General features: G+C 40.5%; 6 protein-coding genes across 8 annotated transcripts in view; 3 read left to right on the forward strand and 3 right to left on the reverse strand.

Annotated features, from left to right (window-relative positions):
* Positions 1–150, reverse strand: part of LOC107043927 (protein mothers against dpp) — a gene marked incomplete in the record, with an annotated part of 6,493 nt that extends 6,343 nt beyond the window's left edge. Inside the window, 1 exon segment of the mRNA XM_015265635.1 lies at positions 1–150.
* Positions 151–984: 834 nt separating this feature from the next.
* LOC107044083 (cleft lip and palate transmembrane protein 1 homolog) lies at positions 985–6,052 on the forward strand. Its single transcript, XM_015265834.1, has 3 exons — positions 985–1,630; positions 2,621–3,680; positions 5,095–6,052. Exons 1-3 carry the CDS (start codon positions 1,565–1,567, stop codon positions 5,874–5,876), a joined length of 1,908 nt encoding a protein of 635 aa, XP_015121320.1. The 5' UTR covers positions 985–1,564; the 3' UTR covers positions 5,877–6,052.
* A 1,084-nt stretch (positions 6,053–7,136) lies between these two features.
* Positions 7,137–13,868, forward strand: LOC107045565 (WD repeat-containing protein 36). 2 transcript variants are annotated; one of them, XM_015267887.1, is made up of 5 exons: positions 7,137–8,502; positions 9,887–10,143; positions 10,442–10,716; positions 11,362–11,884; positions 12,409–13,868. In XM_015267887.1, exons 1-5 carry the CDS (start codon positions 7,226–7,228, stop codon positions 12,753–12,755), a joined length of 2,679 nt encoding a protein of 892 aa, XP_015123373.1. In that variant the 5' UTR covers positions 7,137–7,225; the 3' UTR covers positions 12,756–13,868. The 2 variants fall into 2 exon arrangements, with proteins under 2 accessions (XP_015123373.1, XP_015123365.1); XM_015267879.1 differs by lacking the exon at positions 12,409–13,868 and having other exon boundaries at positions 11,362–12,264.
* A 216-nt stretch (positions 13,869–14,084) lies between these two features.
* LOC107044279 (nucleoporin NDC1) lies at positions 14,085–16,060 on the reverse strand. The gene has a single exon (XM_015266081.1). It carries the CDS (start codon positions 15,923–15,925, stop codon positions 14,219–14,221), a length of 1,707 nt encoding a protein of 568 aa, XP_015121567.1. The 5' UTR covers positions 15,926–16,060; the 3' UTR covers positions 14,085–14,218.
* Positions 16,061–16,694: 634 nt separating this feature from the next.
* LOC107044871 (protein-lysine methyltransferase METTL21D) lies at positions 16,695–17,973 on the forward strand. Its single transcript, XM_015266931.1, has 3 exons — positions 16,695–17,022; positions 17,089–17,275; positions 17,596–17,973. The coding sequence occupies exons 1-3, from the start codon at positions 16,781–16,783 to the stop codon at positions 17,836–17,838; spliced, it is 672 nt and encodes a 223-aa protein (XP_015122417.1). The 5' UTR covers positions 16,695–16,780; the 3' UTR covers positions 17,839–17,973.
* Positions 17,974–18,106: 133 nt separating this feature from the next.
* The window catches only part of LOC107044835 (cell division cycle 5-like protein), a 7,204-nt gene continuing 2,229 nt past the window's right edge, over positions 18,107–23,081 (reverse strand). For both annotated transcript variants that reach the window (XM_015266883.2, XM_015266892.2), the window contains 3 exons: positions 21,843–22,728; positions 20,264–20,552; positions 18,107–19,379 (listed from right to left, as the gene is read on the reverse strand). In XM_015266883.2, coding sequence (XP_015122369.1) covers positions 18,209–19,379; positions 20,264–20,552; positions 21,843–22,728 — 2,346 coding nt within the window. In that variant the 3' untranslated portion in view covers positions 18,107–18,208. The remainder of the gene's footprint in view (positions 19,380–20,263; positions 20,553–21,842; positions 22,729–23,081) is intronic.

Genomic DNA, 23,081 nt, shown 5'->3' on the forward strand with positions numbered 1-23,081 from the left:
GCTGGGGGGTTAGTTTGGGGGCTGGAGGGGGAGCACTGAGGGGGGCACAGTTGGGGTGATTTTTGGTGTGGGAAAATACTCGGTATTTCCGGGGTTTTCTGAGGGGTTTTCCTTGGCACTGCTTGGCATCACCATTATGCATGAACTATGGCGTAGCGTTACGTCTGGGGATGTGTGGGGGAATGTGTGTGTGAATGGGGACGATACTGTAGGTGTGACGTAGGCTGGGGGAAAGTCCCTAGTGGGCGGATGTAGGGGGTCTGGGGAGTTTTGGACGGCGGGGAAGCATTGGGTGGGGAAATTCTAGGGGGTTTCGGTGGAGATGAAAAATTACCGGCATTTTTTCGGTCACGTCATGTGACCGTAAATTTCAGAGACATTTTTTCTATTTTCCGTTTTCCAATTTTTTTATGCATTTTTGTTTGTGCGTCACGTGACGGTCATTTTTGGTCATATGACGCAATCGAAAAATGACGGTCATTTTATATCTCTAGTAGAAATTTCCTCCACTTAATTTTTTCCATTTTTTCCATTATTTTTCATTTATTTCAGTTTGTGTGTGATATGACGGTCACAAGACCGTCATTTTCGGTCAGATGACACGATTGAAAAAAATGTCCGTCATTTTGCTACTCTAATAAAAATTCTATAGGAATTCCCCCCATTCAATTTTTCTCATTTTCCATTTCCCCATTTTTTCCCTTTATTTCAATTTGAGCGTCACATACTTGTCATTTTTGGTCATATGACGCCACCGAAAAATGACGGTCATTTTGCATCTCTAATAAAAATTCCATAGAAATTTCCCCCATTTAATTTTTGACAATTTTTTATAAATGACAATTTTTCATAAATGCCTAGTCAGGTGCCCGTCATATGACGGTCATATAACGCATTTGCATCTCCAGCTGCCGCCACGAGTTACGAAAATCCTAGGGACTTTCCGATTACGCAGGGTGGCAGTAGCTAGTAACCTCGGCTAAAATAAATGCTGTCTTTTTTCTTCTTCACACCAAGTGGTTGTCAGAGCGCTGAAAAAACACAAAATATACTCAACTGTGATCGAGCCGACTGTGATTGAGTCTCGAGTGCTTCGCGTATTCTTCGTATTTTAACATTGAGCCCTCGTTCCAATCACGAGAAAGTGACTCCCCTCTAAACCCCCAAAACTCCACGTGGAATTAAAAAAAAAACTCTTGAAATTTCGACCTCGGAGTGAATTCCTCTCGTCACCAGTCGCACTCCCTTTTGGAGTCCCGACAAGTTCTCTCTCCCCGGACTTCCGAATTTATCGCAAATAAAATCCCTTGGGGACTGGATTTTCCGGTCAATCAGTGGTTTTTTTATAATCACGGAAAATTCGAGGGGCCAAATTGGGGAGTCATCGTCACTCCCCGTGACTCGCGGAGTTTTCGTCGAGGACCGGAGGCCCAGGAGTCACCGAAATAACGGACAGTAGATCGTCCGGGGATTGGTGAACCTCAGGTGAAGATTGTTGAGATAAAATTCGGCTGGAAAATAGAGACATCGTGAAGTTGATGATACTGTCACGAGCGACATTTCCATGGCGGATCAACGTGACAATGGTCAATTACTCGCACGAGATAATGATAATAATGGGGACAATCAGGTGAGAATGTTTCATTGATTCTGGGAGGGAAAATGAGGGGTTTTCAGTCATGTCTTTCTTGTATTTTGAGGTTTTTTTTGAGTGTGGGGGGGATTCGTAATGATGGTGATGATCACGTGGTTGAGGGGAAACCCCTCCCCGCCATTGGGTGCGCCAATGTAAATAGTTGAAATTTAAAAATTTAGGAGTTGAAAAAATTAATGGAATTCATGGAATTTTCTGTTAGTTTTGGATGATTCTATAGGAAAGTTTTGCAGTTTATCGCCGTTTTTTCGGAAGAGAAATTTTCAGTGGGAAATATTTCACAGAAAAAATCAATACAATTTGATTTTTCTGTAAAATTTATTATATTGAGATATTTAAGTTTTTTGTGGTTTTTTAAAAATAAAAAGAAAGGGAAAATAGAGAGAAAATAATTTAGAAAATTCATGTCGACAAATTCCTATAGAATTTCCTCGCGTCGAATTTTTTAATTCGTTTCACTCTATTTTTCTTTTCTTCTCTTCAACAAAAACTTTGAAAATTTGAATCGAGAAAATTCTATAAAAAAAATTTGAATAGAATAAATTCCAGAGCAAAATTGAATTTAAATATTTTGTATTGAACATTTCAATAGAAATGCAATAGAATTGTCTCGCGAATTTGCTAGGTTTTCCTAATAAATTTTATCATCCCTGCAATCATCAAATTTGTTAATTAAATTGCGTAAAAAATTTTTAAAAAATCATGAATATTCAACGTCATTCAAATAACATTTTGCACCGCATTATTATTTTTGTAAACATTCGTCGTTTATAAAAAATGTAAAATCAGAATTTAAGATAACTACGTATTTTCCTGTATAATTTTCGTACATTTCAAGTAAACGTAAATAACTCACTGTAGGTTAATACACCAAATAATTTTTTTTTAAATGGGGCTCTGGCTTTCGAAAAAATAGCCGAACCCCTCGAAAATCCCTAAACCTCACCCCACGAGTGTGCCCCACAGGTGGTGAACGAGTCGGACCCCTCAGCCCGCCCGAACAACCAGCCGAGCCGATGGGAGTCGTTCTTCGCGGTGGCAAAGTCCCTGATAGTAAGATCCCTCATCATCTACTTCATCACCTCCTTCTTCAGACGCGCCCCAACGGACCCCGCCTCCTCGAGCCTGGGGGCCTCAGCCCCAGGAGCTCGCCTCCCCGCAGTAAACATCTTCGAGAACGGCACGGCCTTCGACCTCTGGGTCTTCCTCTCGGAGTCCGAGGACTTCAACTCCCAGGACGATCGCGCCCTGGACCACCTAGTCTGGCACGAGAGGAACCTCATCTACGGGGACTGGTACTCCGGCCCCACCAGCGATGGAATCCGCACGATGGACTACACCTTCGAGCCCTCGAAGCGACTCGTCAACAACGGCTCGATCTACATTCACGTCTACGCGACGAAGAGGAAAAATTCCCAGACGACAGACGACAGCAGCAGCTTCCGGGGGAGCAACAGCACCTACTGTTACGTGAAAAAAATGCTGAATAAGTTCAAAAAAATCCGCTACCAGAGGCGGCACAATCTGCTGACTGGCGAGACGACAGCGACAGCTGAGGAAATCAAGAAAGCTGAGACCATGGACCAGGAGATTGTCTCCCACTGGCACCCCAACATCACCATCAACCTCGTCACCGATCAGACCAACTGGGTGCACGGGCAGGTGCCCCCACCCCTCGACGAGTCCATCGAGTTCATCAAGGGGGGCAGTGCCTACAAGCCTGTGATCCACCTCAACGACTTCTGGAACATGCAGAGGGACTACCAGCCTCTGAATGACAGTGTCAAGACGTTGGAGCTGCATCTCACTTATCAGCCACTCTCCCTGTTCAAGTGGCAGATCTACTCGGCGCAGTCCATGAGGAACAAGTGGACGTCCTCGCTGATGGGGGAGGCCGCTGACGAGGAGGATAATGATCAGGATACACTCAAGGAAACTATTCTAGAGACCAATCCCGTTTTGCTGGGGATGACCATCTTTGTGTCCATTCTGCACAGTATTTTTGAATTCTTGGCGTTTAAAAATGGTGAGTCAATGGGGAAAATGTATTTATTTTTTTTTCTCATTAGAAAATCCGAGAAAAAACAGATTCATTTCGATAGAATTCTTATAGAAGTTCAATTCAGTAGTGAAGTGGTAAACGGAGATACGTCGACTTATCTCCCAGTTGAGTTTTTGAGGAATATTTCCGAATCTAAGGGAGATAGCGAAATTTTCGTAATTACATTTGTTGTAGCACTCAATCGGCTCCATAAAAAAGGTTATAACAAAAATTTTCTCATCTCCCTTAGATTCCGAGATATTGAACAAAACTATTGACAAAATTGACTTATCTCCTTTTACCACTTCGCTACTGAATTCAAATTGAGTAGAATTTCTTTAAAAAGCTCCTGGATTTTTCTATGAAAGTATTTCATGTGTGAAGTTTTTATAGTATCTCTCCCGCAGAGCTTTTCTCTCATTACAAAGCAAGTGGCCCATTGCACAGATCTAAATCAAGTATAATTTTTTTGCTAAAAATTAGCAATTCGTTTAATATGAGCTTCATGTGTCCTAACATCTAACAGACGGCGACTAAATTAAAATTAAACTGGGTTAAACCCTGATTAAACTCCGACTAATCCTCGATTAAACCTCGATTAAATGTTTTTTAAGGCTATCATTGACCGAATATTTCAAGAATTAGAAGAATTATACTAAGAATATAAACTTGACCGAGAAATACCCAAACGAATCGTTTAAGCCATAATTGAAAAGATTGCAACGATTATTTTTTGAATGATCGTCGAATAACTAAATTTGAAAAAAAGCTCACATACATACGGGCATGATTTAAAAACAGCCTATTCGAACTCCCGAGACCAAAATTAGTCGTCACACTAAAAAGAATGAAATTTTAGATTTTACGAATACAATGCTTCCATTCGAAAGCAATTTAAGAAGAAACACTTGAATTTATTTTAACAAGCCCTAGATACAAAATCCAAGAAAAAATACTCAGAGCAGTCTTTCCCAAGAATTCATATCAAAAATCGAATAGAAATTTATTAGAATTCCCTCAAAAAAATAATACCCAACTAATCACCGCCAAATAACTATTTATTTATTATTTATTCATCTCTTTGGCGTTACAAATGTTTTTCTTTGTTTTACACCTATGTAGTCCTCCTCCTCTCCTTAATAATCGGTTAACATCAGTTATATAAAATTTATTCTGTTCATTTTCTGTTATCCTTCATCTTAATTCTGCTTTAGATTAGTTAATATCTATTATCACTGTTAGTCCTCACTTAATTGTTGCTTTTCTCATTTTTATACATCCCCCCTTATTCCTACACTGCTGTCTTCTCAGCTACTCCTGTCCCTCCTTGCCCTCTCCTTGGTTTCTCCCTCTGCTTCTTTCAACCGCCGAATAATTAAAAAAATTCGAATTATTTCAGACATTCAATTCTGGAACAACCGAAAATCCCTGGAAGGATTATCAGTCCGATCAGTCTTCTTCAACGTCTTTCAATCGCTAGTAGTGCTTCTATACGTCTTAGATAACGAAACAAATACCCTAGTCCGTATAAGTTGTGGAATAGGTCTGTGCATCGAAATATGGAAGATAAATAAGGTAGTAGACATAAGCCTCGACCGAGAGAGTCCCAAGGTGTTGGGAGTATTTCCAAGAGTTACATTCCGTGACAAAGGATCGTACGTTGAGTCTTCCACTAAAGAGTACGACAGACTAGCATTTAAATATCTATCCTGGGCACTCTACCCACTTCTCGGTGGTTACGCCATTTACTCACTCATGTATTTGGAGCATAAAGGCTGGTACTCGTGGGTTTTAAACATGCTTTACGGATTTTTACTGACATTTGGGTTCATCATGATGACACCACAGCTATTCATTAATTATAAACTCAAGAGTGTTGCACATCTGCCGTGGAGAATGATGTCTTATAAATTCTTGAATACATTTATCGATGATATATTCGCTTTTGTCATTAAAATGCCGACGCTCTATCGACTCGGCTGTTTCCGCGATGATATAGTGTTCTTTATATTTTTGTATCAACGTTGGATATACAAAATTGATCATTCGAGGGTCAACGAGTTTGGCTTCTCCGGGGAAATGGAGGGCCAGGCTTCGAGTGACGAGAAAAATAAATCTGTTGAGAATTCAGGGACATGTGCCCCTGTTAAAGCTATTGAAGGCAGCAAAAAGGATGATTAATGCTGAGTGAGAGAATTTCGTTATAAATAAATTCCCCTAATTTGAGTTAGATGAATTTGTTATATTCGTATGTATTGTAATTATCGTATTAAGTTAATTCTTTTGAACGTGAGTGACGTTAACTGTACCAAAGTACAAAGAGAACTGTCATAATATAGAAATTGCTGTTCATCTCATGAGGTTTTTACTATTTTCTCCTGATCTGATTCATCATTGAGTGGATATTTTAGGGATGGAGTTGTTGTCAAGCTGTAAGTATTTTCGTGCTTAGTATATCTCGTTGAATCCCTGAATCCTTCAACTATTGTAAAGAATGGGTATATTTAATAAATAAATAACTGTTTATTAAAGATTTCGGGACGGAATAAAGACAAAAAAAATGTAAAGAAATAAAATAAAATATAAAAAAAATAACATAAATCAAGAGAAAAGAATAATGAGAAAGGCGAGAGGGAGGAAAAGAGCAAATACGCAACACTCCTTCTCTTGAAAAGTTGTCACCCCGACAACAGCGCCCCTGTTAAAGGCAATTCTAGTGAAATTTCAATTAAATAATAACTGAAATGATACTTCAATTATCTGGGGCTTTCAACCCAACTCTTCCAAAAAACCAGATAGACAATAACAGAAAGAGAGAAGGTTCGACTCGAAATGATTCATTTGATATTGACAGAAGGTTCTTCTTCCTAATGAGGTCCGAAAGAACTTGATGTTTCAGACTGAAAAAGAAATGTCAGGAACAGCAGAAATCAATTCATCAGCAAAGTGGTAAAACGGTACAAGTCAATTTCGACTATTGACCAGTCTTCGCTGAATATCTCGGAATCTAAGGGAGATAGCAAATTTGTTGTCTTAACCTTTTTTGCAGATCTCGGTTCGCTCTACAAAAAAGGTTATGAGAAAAATCCTGCTACTTCCCTTAGATTTCGCGGTATTCATGGAAAACTGGCCAACAGCCACAATCTCCTTAAACTCTTCGACCATTTCCCACCTGAAATGAACAAAGGGATAATCTTCCCGAGGGAAAATGAATGAAACGAAATAGGGGGCGATGGGGTAAAATGGACACTTTAGTTTTTTCCAAATGCTAATGACTTATTGAATTGTTAATGAAATTGTATCATTTTTTTTTTCAATAAGAAGGGCAATTCTTCCCTTCGCTCCCATGCCTCATCATTGGGAAATTGGAATTCCCCAGTGGCTCCCTCTCGACTCCACCACACAAATCCAAAAAAAATCGAACATAACCCCCAAGTGAAAACAACAACAACCCACGTGGGCCACCGCAGCAGCCCCGGCCCCCGATAATGTGTCGCAAAGTCCCCAGAGTCCACGAGTAACCCCCAAGAATGTCCCAAAGCAAGATTTTCTCCCGGAACCGTGCCCTCGGCTACGTGAGCGACCACACGCCACTGCTAACACGCTACATCCACCGTCGCAAGGAGACCCTCATAGTGACATCCGTGGGTCGAGCCTTCCACACGTACGGCAGTGCCCACTTCACCCTGCTGAGTGTCTCCGGAGCGCACCCCGACGCCATAACATGCCTCTCCGGGGACGCCTACCACGTCTACACCTCGAGCGAGACGACGATCTACGCCTGGAGGCGAGGGAACGAGTTGAAGCACACGTACAGAGGCCACAGCCACCCGGTGCACGTGCTCCTCCCCTTCGGGCCCCACCTCATCTCCATCGACGAGGAGAGCACCCTCAAGCTCTTCTCCATAAAAACCGAGGAGGAGGTTCTCACCCTGAACTTCAGCAACAGCGTCTTCAAGATCACGAAAGTGGTTCACCCCAGCACGTACGTCAACAAGATCCTCCTGGGGAGTGATCAGGGCCACCTGCAGCTGTGGAACCTCAAGACCGTGAGGATGATCTACACGTTCGACGGCTGGGGCTCCCCAGTGACGGCCCTGGAGCAGGCGCCAGCCCTCGACGTGGTGGCAATTGGCCTGGCGAATGGCAGAATTAAAATGCACAACATCAAGGTTGATGTCACGATATTCGAGGTTGTCCAGGACTGGGGAATGGTGACGTCGATATCCTTCAGGAGCGACGGGAACCCGGTGATGGCGACGGGCTCCCCTCAGGGCCACGTCGTCCTCTGGAACCTCGAGGAGAGGAAGGTGGAGAGCCAGGTGATGAACGCGCATTACGCAGCTGTCGCGGGGCTCCAGTGTCTCTCCAACGAGCCCCTGATGGTGACCAACTCCGCGGATAATTCGCTGAAGCTCTGGATTTTTGATCTGGCGGATGGCGCCGCCAGGCTCCTGAGGGTCAGGGAGGGACACTCAGAGCCCCCGACTTTCGTGAGGTTCTATGGACTCGATGGGCACAACATCCTCGCGGCTGGGGGGGACTCCTCACTCAGGATCTTCTCGACGGTCACTGAGACGTTTAACAAGAGCCTCGGGAGGGCCTCGTTCCACAGGAAGGCGTCCAAGAAGAAGGGCAGGGGCGTGGAGGATAATCTGGTCATGCCTGCTATCACTGAACTCGCGGTGGAGAAGACTAGGGAGAAGGAGTGGGACAACATCGCTGCTGCTCATCTGGGGCTCGGCGTCGTCACCACTTGGTCGTATGATAAGTTGAGGATGGGGGAGCACAAGATACTGCCGAAGAGGTTTGGTATTTTTTTTGGGGGGAATGGGGTTTTTTGGGGCGAATGCATTGTTTTTTTTTCGGAGGAGACTGAGGGGTTGGTTTGTCGTTGATTGATGGGTTTTGAAATCATATTTGATTTTTTTAATTAAAAGGGAAGAAAAGTTGAGGGGAAAATAGTTGAAAAATTCTTGTCGAGGAATTTCTGTAGAAAAAGTTGTATAGAAAGATGAAATTTCTGTGATTTTTCCTGTAAAATGTTTTTTTGCGTTTTCTATATGAAAAAGCACAGTAAAGCTGCAGAATTGTTCGATAGAATAGATAAACTAATGGAAGTTCAATAAAAATTAATAGAATGGCCACTTTCAAGGGACACTATGGAGTATAAACAAGAAAAATGAAATTTAGCTCGCAGAAAATTTATGAGGTTTGCTGGCATTTAGTTTAATTTCTTTTTTTGATGGAATGGGATTTTTTTATGTCGAATGCATCATTCTTTCTTTTGGGAGGAGACTGAGGGGTTGGTTTGTTGTTGATTGATGGGTTTTGAAATCATATTTGATTTTTTTAATTAAAAGGGAAGAAAAGTAGAGGGGAAAATACTTGAAAAATTCTTGTCGAGGAATTTCTGTAGAAAAAGTCGTATAGAAAGATCAAATTTCTGTGATTTTTCCTGTAAAATGTTTTTTTTTTGCGTTTTCTATATGAAAAAGCACAGTAAAGCTGCAGAATTGTTCGATAGAATAGATAAACTAATGGGAGTTCAATAGAAATTAATAGAATGGCCACTTTCAAGGGACACTATGGAGTATAAACAAGAAAAATGAAATTTAGCTCGCAGAAAATTTATGAGGTTTGCTGGCATTTAGTTTAATTTCTTTTTTTGATGAAATTGGATTTTTTTATGTCGAATGCATCATTCTGTCTTTTGTGATGAGACTGAGCTGTTGATTCATCGTTGATCAATGTGTTTCAAAATTGCATTTGATTTTTTTAATTAAAAGAAAAAAAAGTGGAAAATATTGAGGAAATTATGGTCTTAGGAATTTCTGTAGACGGGTTTTGACTATAGAATATTTTTTTTATATGAAAAACACAGTAAAACTGTAGAATTCATCAGTAGAATCGACAACCTAATAGAAGTTCAATAGAAATCAATAGAAAAGCCATTTCCAAGAGGCATTATCGAGTATAAACAAGAGCAACCAAATTTAAGTGATGAAAAATGTATGAGATTTCCTCAAAAAAGAAGATTTTAATTTTTCTTAGTAAAAAACTCAATAAAAATGTAGATAATTCAATACTCATAATTGATTTGAGATCACGATTCATGCAAATGTGATTATTTCTACATTTTTAAAATGATAAAATAAATTCTCGTTCATAAATAACTCGATATATTACAGATTCAAAAAGGATTATAAAGCTAATGCCACGAGTTTGTTCCTGACCCACTGTGGGAACTTCGTGGTGGTTGGCTACAACACAGGGCACGTGGACAGGTTCAATATTCAGAGTGGAATTCATAGAATGACGTACGGAGGAGAAGAAGGGGCACACGAGGGCCCAGTGAAGGGGGTGATGGTGGATCCTCTGAACCAGGAAGTAGTGACTGCTGGGAGAGATGGGAAGATCAAGTTCTGGGGGTTCCAGTCTGGAAAGGGTAATTTTGTATTTAACAATACAACATTAATTCCTGATAATGTAAAATATCTATTTTTCAAAATTAAAGTTGAATGATATTATCTGTTTATTTGCATTTACGCTTTATTTTAGAGCAGAAAAAATAAATTATTTATTTTCTCTGCTCTTTATAAATCATAAATTCAACAATTTTGCTAAACAAATAGCCATTTTCCATTAAAAAATGGGTTTTCTTTTGTAAATGTAAATGTAAATACGAATGAATGACTTGTTGAATGATGATTGAGGATTTATGACAATTGTCTCGATTTTTTTAGGAACTGGACCAAAAACAGTGATAACACTGAGTGAACCTGTGAAATGGCTCAGGACACATCGAGAGAGCTCCCTGATAGCCCTGGCTCTCGACGACTTCAGTGTGATACTGATTGACTTCGATACTAGACGAGTTGTCAGGCACTTTAGGGGTCACACTGGGCATCTGACCGATGCCACCTTCAGCCCGGATTCCAGATGGCTCGTCACAGCTTCCATGGATTCTACCATCAGAACTTGGGATGTTCCTTCTGCCAAACTCGTTGATGTTTTTCAGGTAATTTCCATTTTTTTATTCACTCGATCTATTTTTTAACTACAGGGAAGAACATTTTTATTCTAATTTGCTGTGCATTCTGTGTGAATAAATTGTGATTTAATGAATCTCTCAATTATCATTTTTAGACACTAGAATATTCCAATTCAATAAAAATAAATGGATGAATGAAGAAGCACTTTTAAAAATCGTTCTCAGTGAAATAGAAATTCATCAATTTTAATAAATAAATAATTAGTTCCATTGAAAAAAACATATTAATTAACATAAAGTATAAACATGGAATAAACAATATTTTTGATTGATTTCCACTAGATCATTCATCAATGTAATTTTAAAAAATTGTTATTTTGTTTAAAAGTTCAAATTCAATTATTACTATTATATTATTATTATTATTATTATTATTTTAATAGTAGTAGTAGTAGTAGTAATAATAATAAAATTCAATTATTTACAAATGATCATTTTCGACACTAAAAAATGAAAATTGAAAAAAAAATGAACAACTGAAATAACACTTTTAAAAATTGTTCTCCCTGAAGTATAAATTCGTCAATACTATAAGAAACAAATCGTCATTTCGATAAAAAAAAATTAGAAAACAATTGATGTCAACGAATGCATTTCTTTATAATTATTCAGGTCCCAGAGGCCTGCACATCCCTAGATTTCTCAGCAACAGGTGATTACCTCGTCACCTCCCACATCAGCAACCTCGGAGTCTACCTCTGGTCCAACAAAACGCTCTTCACTCACGTATCCCTGAAAGCAATAACTCCAAACACTCCGATTCCCGTGATAACTCTCCCAGGCTCGTCTTCAGAGCAGAACGACAACATCGAGTCGATTGAGGTCGACTCAGCAGAGCAGGAAGACGACGAATACGCGTCCCCCGAGCAGCTGAATTCCAATCTCATTACAATGTCGTCACTCGCGAACTCCAAATGGCAGAATTTGTTGAACATCGATATCGTGAAGAAGAGGAATAAGCCCAAGGAGCCCCCCAAGGTCCCAGAGGCAGCTCCCTTCTTCCTCCCGACGATTCCATCACTAGATATTCAATTCGATTTATCGGAGACCCCGAAGGAGAACGAAAACAGCAAATTGTTGATTCCCTCTGACTTCAGCAATCTCACAGCATTCGGGAGGCTATTGAAGAATACAGTTGAGAGTGACGACTTCTCTGAAGTCATTTCGAGGATCAAAAAACTCGGGCCCAGTTCGATAGACTTTGAAATCCAGTCGTTCTCGCTGGATCCTTCTTGCTCGACGCTGATCATGCTGCAGTTTATGAAGATGATCAAGTGGATGATGGAGAGCAGGAGGGATTTTGAACTGTCTCAGGCGTATTTGGGGGTTTTTCTGAAGGTTCATGGCACGAAGATCCAGCAGGAGAAGGAGTTGTGGAGGTATTTGGGTGAACTGCAGGGTATTCAGTTGAAATCCTGGATTACACTCAGGGAAAAATTGTATTATAATCTGAGTGTTGTGCAGTATATTAAGAAAATGTAAAATACCATTCGATAAATAAATTTTTGAATTTAATTCATGATCAATCATTTATTCGCTTAACAACTTATGGAGAACTCGAAGAAACTATCAGATGGATGAAAATGAATTAATGAAATGGATGTTNTCCCTCTGACTTCAGCAATCTCACAGCATTCGGGAGGCTATTGAAGAATACAGTTGAGAGTGACGACTTCTCTGAAGTCATTTCGAGGATCAAAAAACTCGGGCCCAGTTCGATAGACTTTGAAATCCAGTCGTTCTCGCTGGATCCTTCTTGCTCGACGCTGATCATGCTGCAGTTTATGAAGATGATCAAGTGGATGATGGAGAGCAGGAGGGATTTTGAACTGTCTCAGGCGTATTTGGGGGTTTTTCTGAAGGTTCATGGCACGAAGATCCAGCAGGAGAAGGAGTTGTGGAGGTATTTGGGTGAACTGCAGGGTATTCAGTTGAAATCCTGGATTACACTCAGGGAAAAATTGTATTATAATCTGAGTGTTGTGCAGTATATTAAGAAAATGTAAAATACCATTCGATAAATAAATTTTTGAATTTAATTCATGATCAATCATTTATTCGCTTAACAACTTATGGAGAACTCGAAGAAACTATCAGATGGATGAAAATAAATTAATGAAATGGATGTTAAGAGAATGTAAAATACAATTTGATAAATAAATTTTTGAATTCAATTAATGATCAATTATTTATTCACTCAACATCTTATGGAGAACTCGAAGAAACTATCAGATGGATGAAAATAAATTAATGAAATGGATGTTAAGAGAATGTAAAATACAATTTGATAAATAAATTTTTGAATTTAATTAATGATCAATTATTTATTCACTCAACATCTTATGGAGAACTCGAAGAAACTATCAGATGGATGAAAATAAATTAATGAAATGGATGTTAAGAGAATGTAAAATACAATTTGATAAATAAATTTTTGAATTTAATTAATGATCAATTATTTATTCACTCAACATCTTATGGAGAACTCGAAGAAACTATCAGATGGATGAAAATAAATTAATGAAATGGATGTTAAGAGAATGTAAAATACAATTTGATAAATAAATTTTTGAATTTAATTAATGATCAATTATTTATTCACTCAACATCTTATGGAGAACTCGAAGAAACTATCAGATGGATGAAAATAAATTAATGAAATGGATGTTAAGAGAATGTAAAATACAATTTGATAAATAAATTTTTGAATTTAATTAATGATCAATTATTTATTCACTCAACATCTTATGGAGAACTCGAAGAAACTATCAGATGGATGAAAATAAATTAATGAAATGGATGTTAAGAGAATGTAAAATACAATTTGATAAATAAATTTTTGAATTTAATTAATGATCAATTATTTATTCACTCAACATCTTATGGAGAACTCGAAGAAACTATCAGATGGATGAAAATAAATTAATGAAATGGATGTAAAGAGAATGTAAAATACAATTTGATAAATAAATTTTTGAATTTAATTAATGATGAATTATTTATTCACTCAACATCTTATGGAGAATTCGAAGAAACTATCAGGTGGATGAAAATAAATGAATGAAATGGATGTTAACAGAATGTAAAATACAATTTGATGAATAAATTTTTGAATTTAATTAATGATCAATCATTTATTCACTCAACATCTTATGGAGAACTTGAAGAAACTATGAGATGGATGAAAATAAATGAATGAAATGGATGTTAAGATAGTGTAAAATACAATTTGACAAATAAATTTTTGAACTGAATTAATGACAATTTAATTATTTACTGATAACATTTTGGGGAAAAAATGAATAAAAGCAAATTTTTACGCAAAAATTGACACATTTTATTTCATAGAAAACAATGAGGTACAAATACACTTAAGAATAATCCCTTATCATATTTAAGAATATCAAAAATATCCTATAAATACAAATTCCAATAGAGAAGGCATTAGCTAATCCCAAAAATTCAACATTCACTCTCTAAACGAAAAAAATCCCTGCAGCTGATCCCTGACCCCCTGATCGAGCGCGAGATCCTCAAAATACTCCCTGAACGCAACAACAATCCTGTAAATCCCCCTCTTATCAGCACTCCTCAACGCCCCCAACAAATACCTAATCTCCCTGTCGTCCTGCTGCGGCTTCCTGCTCAACAGGCTCATCTTATGCAGCTTGTCCAAGGCCTGCTTGAGCCCCAGCAGCGCCTCGATCATCCCCGGCAGGTCCTTCTGCACAATCCCATAAGAATCCTCCCGCAGGGAAATAACCGCCAGCGAGGAGATGGCCTCGACAGCCCAGATCACCGACTGCCCCGTGACCAGAAGATGTCGAATCTTGCTGTCACTCCTCACCCCGAAGAAGTAGAAGACCAACGGTTTCGACATCACGTAGTCCACGATCCTCTGTCTCCTGCTCTTCACGAACTCCAGGATGAGTTGTCCAGTGGATGGCAGGGGCTGGGGGCAGCTCCCCCGGGCTCTCTCAGGGCTCTCGACCCTCGCCAGGTTCCTCATGTGAAAGGCGTAGGGTCTCTCCAGGGTGGCAGCGACGGGTTTCAGGGGGACGACGACCTCTTGCTTGGCAGCACACACCTCCTCCACCCTCTTTGCGAACCCCCTGGCGACCCCCAGGCACCTGTCCACGATGCAGTTCCAGTTGTAGGGGTGGCCCCCAGGCTGGCTCAACGAGAAAATGATCCCCCTCCTGCTCTTCTGCTTCTGGGCCAGCGTCACCAGGTCCAGGAACCCCAGCTGCTGCATGATGGGCACCTCCTCCAGGGCCAGGGCCTCCCCCAGGCTCATCGAGGCTCGCTCCTCGTAGACCCTCTGGCCAACGTCGAACTCCATCCACTCGGTCAGGTGCACCTGGAACAGCAGGTGCATGCTCTCCATCGTCAGCGAGAAGAATCCGCTGTACAGCCACACCCTGAACATCAGCTGCACGTCGACGAGGCGGGAGACCCTGTCCAGGGGCTCGTCCTCGACGCTCAGGAAGAGCACGGGGGCCACGACACCCCTGACGCACCCCCCGAAGCTGTAGTACAGCCCCAGGAAGTACATCACAGGCCAGACTGCGGTCGTCATTACCCTGGGGATCAGTCGAGACATCTCTCGCCTCACCTGCGTGAACTTGCCCTGCGGTATCACCGGGAACTCCAGGTGCCTCGTCTCGAAGAAGCTGCTCCTGAGGAAGTGGTGGGCGCCTGTGAACACCCCCGACAGCAGGAGGTACACGTAGTCCTCTCTGAGGCAGTTGCCAGCGAGGGTTTCACATTTTTTTGAGAGGGACAGGCTGCCCTCGAAGGAGAGGTGCAGCCACACCAGGATCGCGCCGATCGTCAGGTGCAGGGAGACCACTGTCAGGTTGTGGGGGGTGAAGACGCTGCAGAGGACTGCGAACCTCGTGTCCAACAGAGGCGGCGATGTGAGGTAGCTCTTGCTGCAGACGACACCCTGGAGGACGATCACTGCTGAGAGGATCAGGAAGTAGCACCAGGTGCTCAGGGACGTCACCAGGGAGAGGCTCTCCTCTAGCCAGGAGAGCGGCCTCGTCGGCGAGAGGTGCGTCAGCAGCACCACCAGGGACATCAGCAGGCACTGCACTATTATGCTGGAGACCACTGCCATCAGCATTCGACGGAAGAGGACGTCCTTCCCGGTATTGGGGGGCTTTTGAGACATTTTTGAGGGTTCAACACTTCGGCAGGGGTTTAGGATTGGTTTTTGCACTTGGTGATCACTGGGGTGCGCATTGCCAGGGGCTGGCGGAGCACTGGCAGGCGCCAGGTGGGTTTGAAGGGCACATAACCTCGGGAACTTGAAATGCCGGCGAATTGGGAGGGCGAGACCTCTGGTGGGGGCTCTCGCTGGGAGCGGATTCGTTTTTTGGGAATATCTCGGGCCGGACGGGGGCTAGGGGGAAGGGGGTGAGGACCTTTTTTGGGGGGCAGGGGGAGATCTACAAAAAAGGTTATTAGGAGGTTTTTGATATCTAGCTTCGGTTCTGAGATTTTTTGGAATAAGTGAGCTGGCAACTGTTTTACCGTTCAAGCAAAAGGGAAATTGTTTTTTGAAAATAACTTGATAATGAGGGGAAGTAGAGAAAATGTCATAAGAACTTTTTTGTAGATCTTGTTTTTTCCCGTCAAAAAGGTCATGATGTTTTTTTCGATATCTAGCTTCATTTACGAGATTCTTTCGAAAAACTGATTTGAAGTCTGTTTTATCATCCAAAACAAACCGTAGAGGGGTTTTTTGGGAATATCTTGGGATCGGTGGAATATACAGAAAAAATCATAATGATCTTTTCTGTAGACTGCTCTGAGATCTACAAAAAAGGTTATCATGATTTTTTCTGTATCTCCTCTCAATTCTGAGATATTTCGAAAAAAAACATTTTAACTTTGAGCCATCCTGTTTTACCACTTCACAACTGCACTTTATTCGGGCTATAGTTCCCGAATCTGCAAGTCTTCCCGAAAATTTTGTATTCAAATGTCATTTAACATAGTCTCTAGCTATTTTTATCCATGAACAATGGAGAGTGACGTATTCACTCGTATTTTCGACGTGGAAACAGAGAAAAAAACGCTGACACTGTACCAATATAAAGTTGGAGACGTCAGCTGTGTGGTTTGGGACGCGGCGTTGGTCCTAGCCAAGTACCTGGATCACCAGTGCAATGACAAGGGTCCTGGGGAGAACTTCCTCAAGGGGAAGAAGGTCCTGGAGCTGGGGGCTGGGACCGGGTGCGTGGGCATGACTGCAGCCTGTCTAGGGTCAGTGTTTCCACTAATTTAATTCAATTCTCATAATGAATTTCACGCAATTCTTTGACATTTCAGGGCTCACGTGGTGATGACAGACCTCCAGAGTACCATGCCAATACTCCGGAAAAATATATCGATGAATGAGGACCAGTGGAGAGGCTTGAGCACTGCTAGAGCAGAAGTTCTTGATTGGGAAAACGATTTTCAATTAGATTTTCTTCCTGATATTGTCGTTTTAGCTGACTGCGTTTATTACGAGAAAGTAAGGGGTTCAGGGCAATTGAGTGGGAAATTATTGAGGGGACGATTACAAATCAATACAATGTGATCTGTAATAATTAAATTCAATCACTCAATTTTAATTTTTAATTCGATTATTTAATTTATCATTATCATTGATTAATTTAGTTTGTTTTCACTAAAGGGATTTATATAAAATATCTTGAGATTTCCAGAATTAATTTTCATAAAATTATTGTAATTTTCTGAAAACATGAAAATTTAGGAATTAAAAAATTAATTTAGGAATTAATTAATATTTTAAAATTTTTTTTTAAATTGTTTTTTAAATTTTGGTTTCAGTCGATCCACCCATTGCTAAAGACCCTGGAGCACCTCTGCAGGAGCAGCCCCAGTACTTACGCCCTTCTCTCCCAAGAGGAGCGAAACACCCCGGGGCAAATACCCGTTTGGAGCGACTTCCTGACGAATTTGAAAAAAAAATTCCAGCTGAACTACATTTCCTTGAAAGAACAGCATCCGAGATATTCCAGTGAAGACATCCACTTAATTCAATTAAAACTCCTGAATAATGTCATACAATAAATTTATCAAATTAAAAAAAAAAAATTTAATAAATTTATACCTCTTGCGGTTTATATATCTAAATTTACATATCCAGCAGCGGCTGAAAACCTGTATAACTTGTACAATTATCAATATTATCCACTAATTCCTTCACGTACTCATTTCTAAATGATCGCAGAAAAATAATCCATAAGAAAAAAAACGATTTTTTCAACCCCCGTCGTGAAACTCCCCCCTTGATCCAACTAAAACCCCAGAAAAGGAACATGCTCCAATAATCAGTCAATAATCTTGAACCTCTATATTTATCATCCATCACAATAAAAAACGATTCCCCCTCATCTCCCAGTACAATCAAATGAATTAATTCCATAAATTACACAACAACTCAATCCTCGCCGACCCTCGCCTGCTGCAGCTGTTCCATCAGCTCTGCATACCTCTGCTGCAGACTCCTCTCCCTCTCAATCTGCCTGTTGACATCCTCAGTCAAAGCATTCTGCCTCCTCTCGAGTGCCACCTTCTCCTGCTTCTCAAGAAACTTAAAAGTCGAGAGCTGCAGCTGTTCCTGTTCAATCTGCTCATAAGTGTCATGCAGCTGTTTCGTGAGGACCTGATCCCTCGTCTGATACCCCCCAGTCATAATCTTGAGTTTCTTCTCCTTCTTCGCAGCATGTTTGGCCGCCCCAGTCATGTGCCCCCTGTTCTCCTCCAAAATCCTCTCGGCAGCCTCGATCTTCTCCTTCTTCGAGGCGACATTCGCCCTCGTGAACTTCTTCTGCCCCTCCAGAAACAGAATCTGCGAGGAGCACTCCTCCCACACAGTCGTATACGCCTCCAGGCTCAACTCCCCATGGCCCATCCCCTTCTTCACGACCTCCATCTCGTCGGAAATGAGGCTCCTCGCCCCCTCGAGGTCATCCTTCTCAAAATCCTCGTAAGGATGCTGATCCAGGTAATTCTGAGCCAACGAAACGAGAGCATTTCCACGTTTTGAATTTGCTATCGTGGGATTCTGGACAGCATCGTACTGCAGCATAGTCAACATCTCCCTCTTGATCAACTCCTCGGCGATCTGCTGGTCCGTCAGCCCCGAGTCCTTGGCTGGCTTCAAGTTCTTGAGACTGACGTCCACAGGCTTGAGAATATTCAAATTAACTTCTGTGGGTCTGGGGAGGCCTCGCTGGATCACCTGCGATCTCTTCGCTATTTCCCTCGCTCTCTGCTCCAACAACTCCTGCTGCTTCCTGGCGTCAACGTCCGCCTGGTCCTCCACCCCGAGATCCATCTGGTTGCTCGCCCCATCCTCCTGGGACTCGTTCTCAGGAATAACGATCTGAAAGTCGTTCTTTGGCGCTGGGAGGGCACTCAGACCCAGCTTCAACTGCTCCTTCGTCTGTTTTTGCAGGGCTGGAGTCTCGGAGCCATCGAGAGCAGAGTCTGGATTGATGTTCAATTTGTCTCTTACTGGTGTTGGCGCCAGAATGCCATTCTGCGTTCTCGCTGAGACTGGCGTGTTGAAGCTAGAGTTCAGGGGGGTACCGTCACTCCTGGTGGACCTGAAGCAGATGAAACAAATCGTTTATTCATTCATTCAATTTAATTTCTTCAATTATAGTTATTACGATTTTAGTAATGTTGAGGGAAAGTTATTCTCGAAATAATTGAAGTTTAATAATGTTCATTCGGAAATAAAAATTAAATATGATGGATAATCTGTATTGTCGATTGATCATTGAATAAATAATCTTTGATCTCTTGAACTAACTCGAAATTAAAATTCATTCATTACTAGCAATTCAGTAAAGTTAAATTAATTTAATATCGTTCACTGATTTTATATAAAAAAAATATATATAATCTCGGATAAAAGAAAACATTTACAAACTATTTGTTTACTAAATAAATCATTCATTCATTCGTTTAATTCAATTTCTTCAATTATAATTATCAGGATTTCAGTAATATTGAGAGAAAGTTATTCTCAAAATAATTGAAGTTTAATAATGTTAATTGGGAGATAAAAATTAACAATATGCTAGATAATCTGAATTGTTGATTGATGGTTAAATAAATAATCTTTGATTTTTTTAAATGACTTGAAATTAAAATGAATTTATTGCAAATAGTTCAGCTATGTAAAATTTACTTAATGTCATTCACTGATTTTAGGTGTAATAAACTGTTTCATTTGAATATAATAATAATAATAATAATAATAATAATTATTATTATTATTATTATTATTATTTATCCATCGTTCTTAGGGGGAGAACTCAGTATGAAAAAAAATATGTTCACAACAGGAACTGAAAAATATAACGTGGTGGAACATTTGAGAAAATAAATATAAAATAAAATAAAAGAAAACAATTATAAACTATTTGTTTAATAAATAAATAAGCAGTTAATAATTATAATTATGGGTATGATTATGTCTCACCTGAAGGGAGTCGCGAGGACTGTATTGGGGGTGGTGATGGCAGTGGATGAGGGGACGACACTGCTGAAGTCGACGTTGTGGAGGGGAGTGTTGAGGCCTCCTTTCAGGGGGGTGTCAACGTGGGTGAGGGCCATGACATTCTGGGCCTCCTGGAGGACTCGGTCGGTAACGGCTGGGGTGCGAGGGGTCACTGCTGCATTTGGAGTGAGGGAGTAGTCCGCGAGGAGACTGTCCGAGAGGGTTATTCCACTCTCGGTGGCTACTTCTCTAGCCACCTCTGAGGCACGACCTGAAAGGGAGAATTTCTTTAATGAAGAGTTATGAATCTTTTATTAAACATAAATTTTATTTGTATTTGGGTTCAATTTTTGTTTGTTAAATGAATAGTTTTACGTGAATGAATTATGTTTATTTGATCCATGTAGAGATTTTATTAATTAGGAGGTAAATAGCTGTGTGAATAGTGAAGAGAATGAATTCATTAATCCGTAAAATCATTAATTTGGATGAAATTAATAGAAAAATGTAAAACACGGATATTTATTTAATTTAAATGAAGACTTTATCCATGACAATTCACAAAAATGATTGTAATTAATTTTAAAATATCACGATGCCTAATAATCCCAAAAAAATTTACCGAATCAATTTTTGTTTAAACCTAAATTTTTTTTTTATTAGTATTTTATCACTTGTTACTTTAACTTTTATGATATTTACTTGATTCAAACAGAGACTTTATCAATTATAAATTACATAATTATTAATTTACTTCATGAATTAACATTTTAACCCGTAAAACCCATTAATTTGGACAAAACGAATAGAAAAATTTAAAACAAGGTGTTTTACTTTATTCAAATGAAGACATTATCAATGATAAAGTCACAAAAATCGTTGTAATTAATTTTAAAATATCACGACGCCTAATTACCCCCGAAAATTTACCGAATCAATTTTCGTTTAAACCTAAATTTTCTTTTTATTAGTATTTTATCACTTGTTACTTTTACTTTTACGATGTTTACTCGATTCAAGCAGAGGCTTTATCAATTATAAATTAAATAATTATTAATTCACTTCATGAATTAACATTTTAACCCGTAAAACCCATTAATTTGGGCAAAACGAATAGAAAAATTTAAAACAAGGTATTTTACTTTATTCAAATGAAGACATTATTAATTATTAAGTCACAAAAATCGTTGTAATTAATTTTAAAATATCACGACGCCTAATTACCCCCGAAAATTTACCGAATCAATTTTCGTTTAAACCTAAATTTTCTTTTTATTAGTATTTTATCACTTGTTACTTTTACTTTTACGATGTTTACTCGATTCAAGCAGAGGCTTGATCAATTATAAATTAAATAATTATTAATTTACTTCATGAATTAACATTTTAACCCGTGAAAATCATTAATTTCCATAAAACGAATAAAAAAATGTAAACCAAAGAGTGTTATTTTATTCAATCGAAGACTTCACCCTTGTAATTAACAAAAAAAAAACCCGTAACGAACAAAAAAATTCCCGCCACCTAATAATCCCCAAACCCACAGGAAATAACCACGCACCCAGTTTGACGACCTGCTGCAGCTCCTGATCGGAAATCTGTGGTTCAGGGAGCACGAGTTTGCTCCTCTTCTTCACAGGCTCCTCATTATTGAGCATCCCCATGGGGATGTCGTTCTCCTTCCTCTGCTTGAGTTTCTGCTTGTCCTTCTTCCTGTCCTGCTCCTCCTTGTCGGCCCTGAGCTCGCCGTCCAGATGCTGCTGCCTCATCCTCGAGAAGTCCGCAGCCAGAGGGTCGATGTGCTCAGCACTGGTGTCGTAGAACCCGGTAGCCGGGCGTTTCTCAAACGGAATTTCCGTGTTGTAGTTGACCCCCCGTTTCCGTTTGTTCTTCTGATTGACAGTGATGCCCGCGGCCCTCAGCTCCCGCCTCTTCTGGAGGGCGGCCAGCCTCCGGGCCTCCTCCAGCTGCTTCTCCCTGGCCTTTCGCTTCGCTTTCTTCCCCTGGGTGTTGGCCAGCCTGGCGCGCGCCTCTGACAGCATCTCCAGCTCGTCCTCGTCCATGTCCTTGGGGTCTGGGCGCGCGGGTTTTGTCTCTGGGTTCGGGTCGATCTCCCCCGGCTTCAGCTTCCGGGGGTCGTCCGAGCCGTCCTCGCCCTCCTCCTTCTTCTGCGCCTGGTCCAGGAGACACTCGTACCGCTCCAGACATTGGGCGGCGGTTCGACCGATTATCGGGGCGATCGTTCGCCACTGCGTCGGCATCAGCTTCGCCAGGTGCAACAGCTTCTCGTCCTCCTCGCGACTCCATTCCGTCTTCTTTATGCTGGGGTCCAGCCACTCGAACCAACGGGCTTTGCACTGCTTCGCCGACTTTCGGTGCAAGAGTGAGGCTATTCTACTCCACTGGTTCTTACCGTATTTCATCACCGCGGCTTTGAGAATCTCATCCTGGAAAAGGGAAAATGGGGCAGTTGGATTGATTGTTGCGAAAATGGCCAAGGGCTTTTGGATGACAAGTGACGAGAAACTGGGGCTCCTAGAGGTGCGAATGACGAGGTGATTTTTTGTTAATAGACACCCAGAGATGTCAGAGGTGATCATTTATTCAAATATAATGAACGAATTTATTTGAATTCAATAAATCTTATTCTGAAGAATGGAAGGGACAGGTAGATTAAATGGTAAGCAAAATGTTGAATGATTTTTCTTAATGACGAGCGATAAGAAATTGTATTTCCTGAGGGAGAAAATAGCACAGCTTATTGTAAGATTGCAAAATCTCTCAGGTTTTGATTTTTTTT

The sequence above is a fragment of the Diachasma alloeum genome, unplaced genomic scaffold (assembly GCF_001412515.2).
Source record: "Diachasma alloeum isolate Michigan unplaced genomic scaffold, Dall2.0 Dall_scaffold_00180, whole genome shotgun sequence".
Lineage (NCBI taxonomy): Eukaryota > Metazoa > Arthropoda > Insecta > Hymenoptera > Braconidae > Diachasma > Diachasma alloeum.

Excerpts from the sequence above, each read along its gene's own strand:
- LOC107044083 (XM_015265834.1), top strand. The coding sequence starts at position 1,565 with ATGGCGGATCAACGTGACAATGGTCAATTACTCGCACGAGATAATGAT. Across the intron at positions 1,631-2,620 it reads ATAATAATGGGGACAATCAG|GTGGTGAACGAGTCGGACCC; the intron begins GTGAGAATGTTT and ends TGTGCCCCACAG. Across the intron at positions 3,681-5,094 it reads ATTCTTGGCGTTTAAAAATG|ACATTCAATTCTGGAACAAC; the intron begins GTGAGTCAATGG and ends GAATTATTTCAG.
- LOC107045565 (XM_015267887.1), top strand. The coding sequence starts at position 7,226 with ATGTCCCAAAGCAAGATTTTCTCCCGGAACCGTGCCCTCGGCTACGTG. Across the intron at positions 10,144-10,441 it reads GGGGTTCCAGTCTGGAAAGG|GAACTGGACCAAAAACAGTG; the intron begins GTAATTTTGTAT and ends CGATTTTTTTAG. Across the intron at positions 10,717-11,361 it reads AACTCGTTGATGTTTTTCAG|GTCCCAGAGGCCTGCACATC; the intron begins GTAATTTCCATT and ends ATAATTATTCAG.
- LOC107044279 (XM_015266081.1), bottom strand. The coding sequence starts at position 15,925 with ATGTCTCAAAAGCCCCCCAATACCGGGAAGGACGTCCTCTTCCGTCGA.
- LOC107044871 (XM_015266931.1), top strand. The coding sequence starts at position 16,781 with ATGGAGAGTGACGTATTCACTCGTATTTTCGACGTGGAAACAGAGAAA. Across the intron at positions 17,023-17,088 it reads ATGACTGCAGCCTGTCTAGG|GGCTCACGTGGTGATGACAG; the intron begins GTCAGTGTTTCC and ends TTGACATTTCAG. Across the intron at positions 17,276-17,595 it reads ACTGCGTTTATTACGAGAAA|TCGATCCACCCATTGCTAAA; the intron begins GTAAGGGGTTCA and ends TTTTGGTTTCAG.